At 43.3% G+C, this 14352-nt stretch overlaps 1 protein-coding gene and 1 pseudogene across 2 annotated transcripts in view; one reads left to right on the top strand and one right to left on the bottom strand.

Moving 5' to 3' along the window:
• Positions 1 to 281: 281 nt before the first annotated feature.
• LOC310923441 (mitochondrial import inner membrane translocase subunit Tim21-like) lies at positions 282 to 8196 on the bottom strand (annotated as a pseudogene). The gene is made up of 7 exons: positions 8124 to 8196; positions 6452 to 6754; positions 5225 to 5287; positions 5028 to 5124; positions 3675 to 3746; positions 1783 to 1890; positions 282 to 1688 (listed from the first exon to the last, which is right to left on the bottom strand). The product of its transcript is annotated as a mitochondrial import inner membrane translocase subunit Tim21-like (transcript).
• Positions 8197 to 9394: 1198 nt separating this feature from the next.
• LOC310923442 (F-box only protein 15-like) overlaps positions 9395 to 14352 on the top strand; it is a gene marked incomplete at its 5' end in the record, with an annotated part of 32884 nt that continues 27926 nt past the window's right edge. Inside the window, 2 exons of the mRNA XM_083885446.1 lie at positions 9395 to 9414; positions 12743 to 12856. Coding sequence (XP_083741572.1) covers positions 9395 to 9414; positions 12743 to 12856 — 134 coding nt within the window. The remainder of the gene's footprint in view (positions 9415 to 12742; positions 12857 to 14352) is intronic.

Genomic DNA, 14352 nt, shown 5'->3' with positions numbered 1-14352 from the left:
GCGGTGTTCTAAAACATTGTTTAAACTCAGTGAACACAGCTATTCCCCTCCAGTGCAAACTACCACCAGGAAAGATGATACTGCACAAGAGATCAATGTTCAGTATTCCAAATGTCTTGTTCAACTAATCTTCACCTAATTTTGATTACAGTGTCTCCATAGATGCATTTGTATGAAACAGAATTTAAGAAAGCTTTGTAAGCATGGGTGCCAGCCAAGTCCACAAAGAGAACTTCAGCCTCAGGAGAAATATGGAAAGAAGTAATCAGTTCACATAAGACTTCTGTTAGCAAAAAATGTTTGACTTTTATTTCTGCAGACAATCTATATTTCTAAAAAGCTTTAACACTCCTGAAGTTTCAAGAGGCTTAAATAATCTTGCTGGTGATAGGTATCCAGCTAGTAGAAAGTTGACAAACAAAGCTATGAAGTGGTTTTTTTTTTTTTTTCTTCACTGATGAGATGTTCCTAGAAAAAAGATTACAAAAAGCTTCCTGCAATGAGATTGGAAAGCATTTGAGCCTTGTATTTGTAATTCATTCAAATTAAGAACATTAAGGTCAGATAAAGGTGGATTTCTTCTGCTACTTTTTCTGTCTTAATTTTATCAAGAATATTCTCAGCTTTTTCACAACACAGGAGAAATTATGTCCTTCACAGCTGTGTCCCTCATTCATGAAATATAAAGAAGCATCCTGGTAAATCTCAGCTAGCAAGGTGATGCAGGCAGTAAAAGAAAATAATGTGGAACATTTTACGGATCAAAGATGCCATGATAAACACCACAGGTGTTTATCAGATGTAGATACAGACAAGGTGGCAAAGAGAAGTTTAAATTAAATATTGTGGTTTTCAAAACATTTTGAAGGTGATGTCCAACCCAAATCTCCCCTGACAGAGGTTGAGGCCATGTCCTCTTGTCCTGTCACTAGTTGCCTGGGAGAAAAGGCCAATCCCCACCTTGCTACAACCATGCAGAGCAGCATGGCAAACACCGGAAAGAGCAGATGGTAGTGATGTTCTGCTTGCTGGTAATTTATTTAGAAGACACCAATATTAAAGTGTTTATCTTCAGTTGTTTGCCATGGGTGTGTGTGCCTCCACCATTCCTACCCTTACATGCCTAGATCTCTTTTGCATCACTAACATTCTTACTTTACCTTTTTACTACAAAGGTATCCAAAATGAAAACAGTAGAGTTCTGTCTACAGTTAAACTACCTCTTTCTTTATTGCAGTGGTAGTGGGAAATCCAAGCCAAGGAAGACAAAAAACTCCCCATCCAAACCTAAATCCTTGAAAAACTCAGGTTTTGGGTGTGCAGAAGTATTATCGATCATTAGACTGTTCATTAGGAGGCATTATTTTCCTATGTCAAGAATATCTTCCATGATAGTTCTGCTATATTTCATTGGTTTCACTTTAAATCCCTTATCTGTTATTATCAAAAGTCCTTAGTGGAGGTCCTGAGAGGCTACTTCCCATAACACAGCCCTGAAGCTGGGAGACACAATTGGCAACACCACACAATTCATGTGTAGCCTGGCTACAACATCATTATCCAATGTGAGATAAGGCAGCAGCTTTGATCGTTGGCTATCTGTTGTCTTCTATAACAATGGTTCTTCTTGGATAGGTCTCAACGTCCACAATAATATAGTGAACCTTGAATTTTCCTGTTTCAAGATTCTGCAAAGAAAAAAATTCAGAGTGTTTTTTTCTCTTTGGTAGTTTAAATTCATGACTTGTCAGGTTGTCAGGTGTATCAAGCAATTGTACATACCTCTTTGACTTCCACATGGACCGTTCCCTGTTTCCCTGATTCAATGCCCTCAATATAGAACTTCAAACGCATATGTTTCAGTCCGTCCTTTACGTATTCAATGTGACTAAAAACAGCAACAGAAAACAAAAACCCAACCACCCAGCAAGAATACAGATTATATGCTAGTTAAGACTTCAAATTTAAACTTACTTAGAGGAGTTGCTTACTTATTTTGTAAGAAAGTGTATTCCAGTGGTGTCCTTACTCTACCTTGGGTTCCTTCTCTACTGCTCCTCTCAAGCTTTACTGTCAGTGCCTAAGGACTAGTGGAGTTAGAAGAGCTAATTAGCTGCTGAGGATTAAGAGATGAAATGCTTAAATGTCCTCACCCCAGTCCTCCCCTCAAAACTGAAAAGCAATCCAGTGCTGAAAACTATGGAAATGCCTTGTATTAATTCTAAAAAACCCCAGATTTGAAGCCTGACATCTAGAAAGGGACCCCACATCACCAAGAATTCCAGAGTTATTTTAGGCACCTAAACTAAGTTATCAAACCGAAACACACACAGCATATTTTTTCAAATTAATTATTAGGTTGGTTAAACCACATCAAAACAAACAGTTTACTATGTGCAAAGTTACTTTGGCAATAATTTTGTTCTGCTGAAATTGTGTAACTTTGGCACTGATATGAGATCTCCAACCTAAATGCTGGTATTCAGACTGGAATTGGGTTGCGCTCAAGTATTAAATAAATAGCACATCACTTTCAAAGTGACCACTTTGGGAAACTAATGACCCCATTAGAGTTCTGGTTTATGTTTCCTACTGAAAATATTAACTGCTGCTTAGCACCAATCTCTTATTTCCATCAGTCATGCCCAGGTACACACTGTGAAATAAACTTCCAATATAGTTTAAAGTGACATGATGGTAGAGAGAACAAATATGAAAGAAGAGCCTTACTGCAGTAAATTTACATTCAGGGTATTCATACACAAAAAAACCCTGTAGATTTTTGAGACATTTAAGATCATTCTTATACTGCAGATGCAAACTCTACAATCTTACACAGTTCTCATCTCAAAAATTTATTTAAGATACTAGTCATTCAAAATAATGGAAATTAAATACTAGGAAAGCTGATTCATAGTACATTTACTTATTTACAGACAGGTGCTCAAGATGTTTGTGCACGTTGATTTCATTTAGCAGCTTTACTTTAAACATTTTTTCACTGAGTCTGGTGAAGAGATAGAGCTTCAATGATTAAAAGCCACTTTCCTCAGACCTAACAAGGAATCTCAATTTCATGGTTCAACCTCTGTCTGGGCTTATGTGTCTCATCCTATATGAAACCTCATTGAATATATTCCTGCCAAATAACCCAATAAAGGCAAAGCAGGGAGGACTTACGTTTTGTAAGAAATAGTTTTCTTGTTTCTTTTAAAAGGAAAGTAATAAAAAGACACACTCATGAGAGGTTAAGGTGATAGACGTTCTGTTAAATATGCAGTAGAGATGCTGCTTCAAGTACCAAAAAGCATCCTGTGTATCAGCTCAGTATAGTTTCAGACTGTAAACTTCTGTCAGATTACTGCTCTCCTCATGCAAGCCTAGGCCTCTGCACTACTGTTTTCAGGCTCATCCCATTTTCTGGAGAGCTCTATGTTTACCATGATGACCATTGCTTGTTCTGAGGCATTCAGAATTGGCATTTTATATTATATGTACACTGTACTTAGTGATATATGGCACACAAGAGGCACTGCAAAAAAACTTCTATGTTTGATCAAAAGTGACAGGATATGTTACATACAGTTCATCACTCTAGAACTAACTTGTGATCCAAAAATATCTTTGCTGTGCAGAAACTGATGTCTTTATGGGGCAAACACCAAGGGGTATCTGACATGCTGTCGTCTTCCTCTTCTTGTTGCCTCTCCGTAACCTTTGATAGATTCACCAAAAACACCAATTATCTACAAGAGAAAAGAGGTTTGAGCTGTCAGAAGGGATAACATACAAACAGGTATTCCAGTATCAGCTCACGCCTCTGCTGTGAATACACCCTCTTTTAACAAAATGCCCCTGGAGAATCTAACATGTCAAGAATAGGAGTGTTTATGAAAAAAAAAGAGTTTAAGAAAAATGCCTCTGTATTCCAGTCTTTTTTTTACAGTTCTGTATTAAATGCCTAAAATAAATCCTATTGATATCTTCTATTTGTACTGTTCTCTGAGATGAAGATGTGGAAATTGACATTTTGTGTAAAAAGAAAAAAAAAAAAGCACAAAATATTTGCCTATGTCTCCTCCAAGAGAATGTTTCAAAGTTTAAAATGCAAATGCATTCCCCTTCCTATTATCTAAAAACCACGACTGAATAAGAAATTCAGTAATTTTTTTTTTTTCAGATCTATAAAATCAGAGTAGATCAACATAGTCTTAAACTTACTTTAAATTTGGTTAGAAGAAGAGAAGTTTTACTGTGCAAGTACTGGAAAGAAGTATTAATTCTACAAACTTGTTCCAAAGCAGTCTTTTTATTGTTACTAGAGCAACGACTTGTCACTTCATTTCTAGGTTACCTTCAAAGGCATCTGCTACAATCTTTTCTGAAGGATGTTTTGTCTGAAGTAGTGTTTTTTAAAATCTAGTTTCACACTGATTTTTTTGTTTACACCTAGCTATGATGACTGTGTGATCCCATGACTGTTCTCTGCCTGTTTTCCTGTTAGCCAAAGGAATGCTAACTGTGCTTCAAATGAAGAATTTCAATTCCTGGGTATCAGTGCAGTGCTTCACAGAATGACAGAACCATAGGGAAGTGTCACAATAGAGTAAGAGTGTTGAGAAAAGGCAGCAGGTTAGATCTACACAACTTAGTGGGACTAGTTGCCTCTCTGACATGGAGAATTCAAGTTCTATATTTAGCAGGCACTTAGGTAAGTCCCTAAGAGTTTCTGTATGGTGACACAAGCCCAGGCTCTGAAAGACAGACTGTATTTCCATCAGTTTTTATGCTGTGGCACACTCACTTGGCTTCTAGCAGGCTAGTTCAATGCTTGCACTGACCTGTCCTGATGAAGGCTCTGCTCTGGAGCTGACCCACCCCATCCCAGCTAAAAGCACTGGCAGAACTGCTAAAGCACCACACGGGTCTTCAAGTAGCTTGTGAGATTCCTAGTGTGAAGTTTTGACTTGAAGAAAGGCGGTAACTACTGAGAAACACAAACTGATGACTGAAGTTCAAAAACCAACCTCGGGGTGAGATTGCATTTCTCCAAGGCATCTCCATAGATCTTATTTGGACTAGAAGAAGAGAATAGCTCTTTAAAAATCACATAGAACAAGCCACCTGTAACAGAGACAACAGCAGATGAAATGAAAACTTATGAAACCAGATGGAATTAACGAGAAGTGTCTTCTGATAAAGAATGTAATTTAAAAAAAATAACCTGTAACACCAATTCCAACAAGCACCGCAATAAAATAGGTAAAGTCTCTTCCAGCTTCTTTCACTGAAATAAAAAAGATAATAACACATAAGTTGCAGCCTTGGATAACACTTGTATGCCTTTCTTACATAAATGCTCTTCTGTTAGTCTGTAGTTCAAACAACGTTTTACCAGAAGAAAAAATTCCAGTAACAGTTTCCATAATGCCACATTGCTGTAAAACAGGCCAAGGAACATCTCTTACATTGTACAGGTCATGTTTACATGTCAGTGTTAAGCCTTATTACTTTCGGTTTGCCAGATGTTTGCAAGATCCAAAGTAGCAATGACTGCTACTTCTTGGGTACATGAGAGCTAGATTTTTTAGGAACTAATGAGGCATTTAGCACTGCAGTATTCACACTACCACCTAAACGCACAATCACTGCAATCCTTATGCAAAGAAAAGAAGTAAAAATAAAAAAGTGAAAGCTTAAAAGTCACACACACTGAAAATAACCGGTTTTATGAATTAGCAATCAATAGAACAGTAAAAGGGGCAATATTAGCCCCAAAACAATATTTTATTTATTAACAAAACTAACTGCTGTTTGATTAGTTTTTATCTTTCAATTTTGATCTAAAGTACAAGTGTCAGTATATACTTCAAAGTAAGTCATATGAGAGTCTCTCTTTCAAAATATTTGAGTATTTGGAAAGAGACTACTATCTTTTAGTGGCAGTGTGCATTTTAGTGGAGTACAAGTTAAGGAGGAAACGTTAGTAACTATTTCTCCTGCAGTCTTCTAATTAGTTGAAGGCGTTTTTTGTAAATCATTTCAAAGTACTTAAACTTTCTGAGGCTAATTATGCAGTAATCACTTTTCACTGAAGTGAATGAGTGAAGGCAATCCATCACGTGTAGTGACGATTTGGTTGGAGGTGAATTTATCCCAACAGCCCTACAGTCAGGCTGCATGTGATAGGTTTTCCTTCTGAAAAGGAAAATGAGAGTCTGCTACACCTTGTGCCTGATAATTACTTAAATCCACAGATTATTTAGAAGAAATCACATAATTTGTTCTGATTGTGCAACGCATACATAGAAATGTAATAGCTGCTCCAAACAATATGATGCGAAAAGAAACCGGCTCGGTGTGCTGAGATTTTTTTTTTTTTTTTCCTAGATACTTGATGTTTGGAACTACAAAACTTTAGCTGAGCAGCGTACAGCATCCTGCGCCTTACCTTTCTGAGCCGCCGACACCAGCGTCTCCTCGTTCAGTGCCCTTTGCACGGACACATCTTTGCTATCGCCGCCAGGCTTTGCAGCTTTCAGCCCTCCTGCCTGGGTCCCGATTCCCCGACGGGCGGCCCTGAGCAGCAGCGGGGGCTGGTGCCGCCGCCCCAGGCAGGAGCAGGAGCAGGAGCAGGCCCCGGTGCCGGTACCAGTCCCCAGGATCGCCCACCCGCGGGTGGCGAGCAGCCAGCGGCCCAGGCAGCGCCGCCCGAGGGAGGCCCGGGGCAGCATCCCGGGCACGGCTCCGCCGCCTCACAGGGGCACGGCCGGGGCAGGCCCGCCGGATGGAGACTCTGTGCCGCTCGCCACCGCTCTCCCGGAGAACCCTCGGGGAAGTGCCCGGGCGGCCTCCGGCCCCCAGCGGCCGCTGCCCCAGCTCAGGAGCCCACCTGAACCTTTGCCGCCGGCTGCTGCTGCCTGCCCCCGCCCCGGCGGAAATGTTTGGGGCGGCGGAGCGGCGGGCCCTGGCAGCGGTAGTTTGAGCGGGCTCCCTCTCCCACCCGCCGCCGGGAGCGGCTCCCAGCGAGGTCACTACAGCGCCCGCCGTGCCCAGCGCCGCCACCGCCAGGGCCACGGCCCGCCCTCCGCGGGCGGGGACACACCGCCCCTCACAGGGGGGCTGCTGGCGGCGCCTGCCGTGCCCGTCACGCCTTTAAAGCTGTGTTTTCATGCCTGTGTTTTTTCTTGGTCTTGTACACGCATATGTGTTAAAGAGATGCAGTTGACATTTCCACAGATAGGGCCGGCTAGAGTGATCTGGACAGACTAAATGGGTGGGCCGAGATGGACGGCCCGAGGTTCAACAAGGCCCAGTGTCGGGCCCTGCCCACAACAGGCTGGGGCAGAGGGGCTGGAAAGCTGCTGGGGGAAAAAGATCCGGGGGTGCTGATCTACAGCGGCTGAATATGATAATATGATATCAGTGTGTGCCCAGGTGGCCAAGGAGGCCAGTGGTGACCTGGCCTGTGTCAAAAGCAGTGTTGTGAGCAGGACTGGGAGGTGATTGTCCCACTGTATTGGCACTGTTATGAATAAAAATGGGCGGAGAAAATACTAATCTCCATAAACGCCTTTATTAATCAGCTCTTATTGATATTTGCCCGAGGGGTTTGGTCGCCGTGGAGGAGGAGGGCTTTATCAGCTCTGCTGCATGCAATTCAACAGAGCTGGAGGACTGGCCCTCGCCTGGGGAGCAACCCCAGAGTCCTGACAGTTCTTTGTTTTCTCCTGTGGTCTCATCTCCGGTTTGGTCTTTTTAACTTACGGCTAGTAAGCAAAACCGGAGAAATTAGCTCTTCTGATTCCTCAGGGTCCACACGGCTGAGTATTAGTTCTTATCTGTTTTAATTTTACTTGGTTTTTATTTGATAAGGGTTTTTTTATGTCAGATTTCATCCCGAGACGCTTTTGGAGTCTTTAATTTGCATGCGGGATCACCGGGGCGGGCACTTGAAGCTCTTTGCGGCCACGTGGTAGTCTTTGCCGCAGCAATGGCGTTTCGGTCTCACGCTGCTTCACAGCGGCGGCAACGTTGTGGGGGTTTGGACCGGGGCTTGTGCGGTGGGAGGTGGAACGTGGCGGGTGTGGGGTTTTTCTCTTGAAGCGGGGCAGCGGTCCGGCCAGCTCGGGGACGCTTCATCTGGCCGAGGCGGCTGACCGCGTGGCGGCTGCGGGCGGCTCGTACGGGGAGCATGGCAACTGCGGGCAGACGGGGCGGCCGGGGCTCTTTTCTCCGCTCCGGCACGGGGAGCGGCTGCAGTCAGGCTGCTCTTCGGCTGGAACTCTTTGTGCTGAGCCTGGGGGGGGGAAAGCGGCCGGCTCCTTTCCGCTCCGGCGGCGGCGGCGGGGGTCGGAACCTCCCCGTGCCAGACGGCCGACTGCTCCGCGGCTGGAGCTCCACTGAGGCGGGTGGCTCCGCTGCGGCTCCCTCGCCCCATCTCTGACCCGGGGTGGGGGCGCGGCTCCTGAGAGTTCCTTGATGGGAACAGGTTCTCCGTTTTTAAGGTGGTCTGGGAGGAAAGGTGCCACGTGCCACTGAGGTGGCTTTCCACTGTTACATTGTAGGATAAACATTTTATTTTTATCAGGCACTGTTGAGGCCACACCACTGAGAGTACTGTGTTCGGTTTTGACACCCTCGATTTAAGAAGGACATTGAGTTGCTGGAGTGTGTCCAGAGAAAGGCAGTGGAGCTGGTGAAGAGTCTGGAGCACAAGTCTGAGGAGTGGCCGAGGGAGCTGGGGATGTTTAGCCTGGAGAACAGGAGGCTCAGGGGGACTTGATCACTCTGCACAAATGCCTGAAGGTGGGACTCGGCCTGTTCTCCAAGAGGAAATGGCCTCAAGCTGTACTAGGGAGGTCTGGGTTGGATATTAGGAAGAATTTCTTCACAGAAAAGGCGATTAGACATTGGAATGGGCTGCTCAGGGAGGTGGTGGAGCCACCGGGTCTGGAGGTGTTTAAGGAAAGACTGGAATCTGCACTTAGTGCTGTGGTCTAACTGCCGTGGTGGTGTTTGGTCATAAATTGTAAAGTAATCTCAGAGGTATTTTCCAGCCTAATTAATTATGTGATTCTGAGACCCGAGCCCACAGTGCCCGAGAGCTCGGAGCTCGCCGTGGAGCCGGGGCGAGGCTCAGGCACCTCCGCCGTCCCCGTTACCGCCTCCCCCGTGCCCGCCCGGCCCCGCCTCGGCCCCGCCCGCCCTCAGCCAGCGCTCCCGGCCCCGCTCGGCCCCGCCTCGGCCCCGCCCGCCCTCAGCCAGCGCTCCGGGCGCCGCCGTTCCGGCCCACCCCGCCCCAGGGCGTGCCCCGGGGGGTGGCTGCCCTTGTTCCTTCCCTGCCCTCCCCGCGGGCGGTGCGAGGCCGGCGCTGTCCCGTGCTGGAGCGGCCATGGCGACGGGCCGGGGCAGGTAACCGTGGGCTCTGCCGGCCCGGGGCCGCCCGCTCGGCCTTCTTCACCTTTAACGGGGAGGGGGGTTTAATTGTTTTCCCTCAGCTCCCATTGCTCCTCTGAAAAACTTATTTCACGTGTTGCACGGCTCTGGTTTCCAGCTCTCGAGTCTTCGCGGCGAGGGCTGTGGGCATGGTACTCTCCTCTCCTGGCCCAGTGGACGCCTTGCAGTGGAGAACGCTGGTGTTGCCAGGTGCACAGAGGCCTGGGGTTAACACTTTTTTTCCTGCCTGGGGAGCCTAAACTTCTGTGTCCTTCAGCTTGGAGGAGATGCTGTAATGGGTACCCACAAAGTTAGTTTAGTGGCTGCTTTATACGTCCAGGGTGGTTTGGGTTTTGTGATAAATAGGAGGGTTTCGCTGTGGAAGGTGTGATTACCATAATTCTTACAGTACAGGGTAGGCTTTCAAAATTTTAAAGCATCAGTCTTAGAGGCAAAGTTGAGAAAACAGATTTTTCTGCTAACCCATTTCTACAGCCTTAGGTTTCATAGCAGTTTCATTCCCCCTGCTGTTTTTTGGGTGGGTTTTTTTGCCTTTTTTCAACCTGCTAATGGATTGGGGTAATATCCACCCTTTAAAAATTAAATTGAAATAGACAGCTGAAGGAAAAAAAAAAACCCACAACCAACCCATCCAAAACATCATTGTAATTTTTCTTTTTCCCTGCATACGCTTACAGAGGTGGAGGAGACACGTTTTTTCACTACTTAAAACTTTGTGTACATCATTTGAAATGTTTCTCAGAAGACAATTGTTTGCTGACCATCAAAAAACCAAGGCACATTGCAAGTATTATAGGGTATGAAAATGAAAATACTGGAAAAGTGAGCCCCACAGGTTGAAAGCTAATGAAAAAGCAATTGAAGTTGTGCCTCTTGAGTAAGATCATCTCAGTTCTAGAAGTCTCTAAAGAGGGGGTGTAACAGCTGTCATTGACTTTCATCTTAGGCTTATCTGCCCAAACTGTGTCAATGCAACCTAAAAGCATTTTGTTAATGCTAATTTAAAATCTTAGCACACGCAGTACTTGAAAAGTAATTTATGGATTCGGTTGCTGTTTGTTTCTTCACACCTTGAGAATATTTTTGTTTTGGCGAATACAAAAGTTCAGCAGATTTTTTTTAAAATTGAAGCTTACAAAAACAATAGCTATTACATTAAAGTTTTCAAGGCACCCATGGGCAAAGTGTTTCTTCCCTCAGATATTTCTCCCTGGAGTGAAGAAGGGAGAGGTTAGTGGTTAAAATGAGCAAGAAGGACAGTCTGTGCAGTTTATGCTTGTCCAAGGTAGCTTATTTTAAAATCCAGAATCCAGCTTCGTATCTGAATTATTTCTGTGCCTGGAGTTTGTGAAATTGCATCCCTAGAGAGTATGCCCAAACTCTCTGCTTTCAGCATGGATTTAGGGCAGAATAGCCTGGGATGTGCTGCCCTGGAACATACAGAAGTGATGGCTCTGCTGCTGTTGAACACAACTTGTGTCTCTAAATCCCTTTAACAGCAGTTTGTTACTGCTTCATCATCTAAGTGTTTAGGGCCTCATCATCTAAGTGTTTTTGATAATGATACATTAGTAAAACCCTTTGTTTGATCTCCAGATTGTATTTATTACAAGACTACTTTTTTGTAGTTGTTAATGTAGTTGGTTAGCACCCAAGCTCAAATGTGCATGTCTTTTTGTTAAGCTTGTAACAATTCTTAGTAAAGTGTCTTGGATATTTTTGTTTTGTTTTACATAGCACAGTTGACAATGTAGGCCAGCGCTGTTAATTTATTTTGATTTTTTTTTTCTTTAAGCATAAATCAATCTTAAATCAAGAACTTATTAAATGTATATGATAACCATATACTTCAAAATTAGCTATTTCCCCCCCATATGGATTGGTTGCCTAGAAACCCCGAGCTGGTTTGACCAGGTGTTGGAAATCTGCTGGCAATTTAAAGCGTCAGTAATGCAGTGAATGGGGAGCTCTGCTTGTTCAGTGGCATCCGAGGGTATGAAGTGTAAGGATTTGGTTTAAGATTGAAACTCTGTCCCCATCTTTCTCTGTGGATTAATGATAGGATTTGTTTGCAATTACAGCTGACAAAGACCTTTCTATCAGAAAACTTGGAAAAATCTGTGAGCAGTTGGATTGTAAGAATTTGTGTTAGAAATATGCAAAGTTTCTTCCTTTTCTATCCCAACTGTGATTTGGAAATGTTGCCAGAGCAGGTTCTTTCACCATGGTGTGCAAGAGACCAATCCAGACATGGAGTTATTTGATGTATTTACAGTTCTGCACAGTGCTGGGTGGCATTTAGCAAAGGAAGGAATTAGTTCCTTGGCTACAAGCTACATAATTCTCTTATTAATTAATTTTCTATCTTCTGTTGGTTAACAATTCTCTTGCTTCTCATGCTGATTAGTTTGCATGCTCAGTCTTTCTCTTTTTTGAGTCAGTGGTGGCAGTCTCACATTTCTGGAAGCTGTAGCTGATTTCAGCACAATTGCTGAGTTGGCTTTAATAGTTTCTTCCTTATCTTGGGAGTTGTTCCAGGTATCCCTCTGGCCTGTAAATTCTGCATTCTTTGTGTCCACTCTCAGTGGTCATCCTTCTTCCCAAGCTTTGTTAACCTCTCACTACATCTGAAATCTTTGAAGCGTGTCAAGCCATAAACCTTACTAAAGCAATTCTACCGACAAGTAATTTGTCTGTCTAACACCTAGACATCCCTTAGACCTTGTTAGCTGCTCTCTGTTTCATGGGTTAAATCTCCTTTCTTTTTGTTTATGCTTGAAAGGATACAAATTCTTTTTGAACCTCAGCAGTTTCTGAGGAAGTTTCAACGTATTGTTTTTATCTGGTATCTTTTAATCGCTTAGCAAAGTTGAGTGGCTCAAAAATGTCTCTGGAGTAATGTTGTGAAACAGAAGAATAATCAGTGAGTTTGACTTGCTGCAGGGGCCTCAGTGGAGCTTGGCTGTAGTGGCCACAGGGGTGCAGCTGTCTAAGGGTAATAAACCTCTACCAGATTCAAACTGATTTGGGGGAGCAGCAACACTATTATTGCCTTTGCCTGCTGTGAGAGATCAATCACAGGGTTGACAGCTGTGAGTTTAAATCTGAATCTTCCTGATGCCAGGTATTTTAACTTGGGTGTAATTGTTCAAATCATAATGATTGCCACGTGGTGTATTCCCTGCATCCTGCCTTGGTTGAAGTGTTGTGTCTAGGTGTGCGCAATATGCGTATTTCTTCATTTTGTGAATATGTGTTAACAGCTTTTCCTTCTTACAAGTAGGTTAAGGACCTTTGCTGCCAGGCCTGGGGAATGTTCTGAAAGTGTAAATGCTGGCATTGAAAGTCTGTATTTGACACCTCCCAGAAAACTGAAACGAAACATGAGCTTTGAGAGGTGAGTATGTCTGTGAGTAAGTCACCCTGTAAACTGCCTTTTGACTGCTTGCAGTAATTGTATTCATATCTTGGAGATTTCTATGTCAAATATTCTGAGTTGAAAAGATTTTCTTTCCTGGCCTGCTTTGGGATCCTGTGTTCACCTTCTAATGTTTTCTGGCATGGTTCTCCTTTGTGTTATTTGCTAGGTTCATAAGGATTATGTAGGTTTTCCAAGCCATGTGAAGCCTTCAGCAACTTCTTTGGAAGTCATGGGCAGTGTTGTTCCTTGAGAATAAAAATTGTTATTTTATTACTTCAATAAAAGCCAGATTGGAATTAAACTTCATGTGTTTCTCTTGGTTATTGGTTGTCATCAAGTGTATCTTAGTGTATGGAGAGGCTGAGAATGGTGGATTGGGATAAAAGGAGGGAGGAATTACTGGCTGCTGCATATTTACTGCAAGGTAAATGTTTCTCTTGCTGTTTGGCAGTGAAAGAGTAGTTTCAATATAATTATGAGTTGTTTTCTTTTTGAAAATTAGTTACATTTTTACAAAAAATATTCTAAGACTATGTTACCTGAAAAAGCAATTAGTTTTATACATTTGATCACTACTGTGTAGTGATTTCTCTGTTTTGCATTGGATGGCCAGTTCAGCACCTCTATGCTGTCTGACTGGTGTGATAGTGAGAGAAAAAAGAAAAAAAAATCAGCTTCCTTCAAAGGAGAAAGAATACAGCTGTAAAAACTGCTGTTGAAAATTCTGGATCAAGTATATTATTTTAGCTAATTTGCAGCTTTTTAAGGTATCACTTCTAAATTGTCTCTGGAATGAGTGCACTAATTGCTTTGGACTTAGAGTTTATGAGTTATTTCACATAATAACAGTGCAAGTTTTTGCATGTTATTTCTATGTCAATGTAACTAAGATTGTGAGTTTAATACAAACATTGAGGTATTGGCATTGTTGTGCTACCCTTTAAAGCTCTCTGCTTCTGAAACAGTGTCATAAATCAACAAGTGTTGCAAATAACCCCGTAGTAAAAGGACAAGAGGCACAGATGGGGTGTTGACTTTCACAGCACCTTTTATTTTCAGCAGTGATTTTGATGTGGCCATACTCAATGCTCAAAAAAATTAAGAGTATAAAATGCGTGTATTTTAAACTCTGCAGCTATGAGCTACTGCTCAAATTGTATGAGGTTCATGTCTGCTAATGCAAAAATCACTTTGGCTCAATCCCAGGGTATGTTCTGCTTGTCATGCCTAGACTGGCTCCTGCATTTCAGGCAGCCTTCCAGATGCAGAGACATTGGCATTTTCAGGATATCACTTGGCTCTTACTTTGAAGTTCACATCTTTCTGCTGACATAAATGAAAACTGCACAAGACCCCTGAGCACGTACAGTTTGGAGATGATGATGAGGTAGAGCATGATCTTGCTGTTAGACTAGGACATTTCTGTCCTGGTGCGTTCTCAGGCCAGACGCGGCAGTCAAAAGGGAGAGTGA

The sequence above is a fragment of the Zosterops lateralis genome (genome assembly GCF_965231275.1).
Source record: "Zosterops lateralis genome assembly, contig: HAP1_HAP1_SCAFFOLD_55, whole genome shotgun sequence".
NCBI classification, from domain to species: Eukaryota; Metazoa; Chordata; class Aves; order Passeriformes; family Zosteropidae; genus Zosterops; species Zosterops lateralis.
This window is presented reverse-complemented; position numbering and strand designations above follow the sequence as displayed.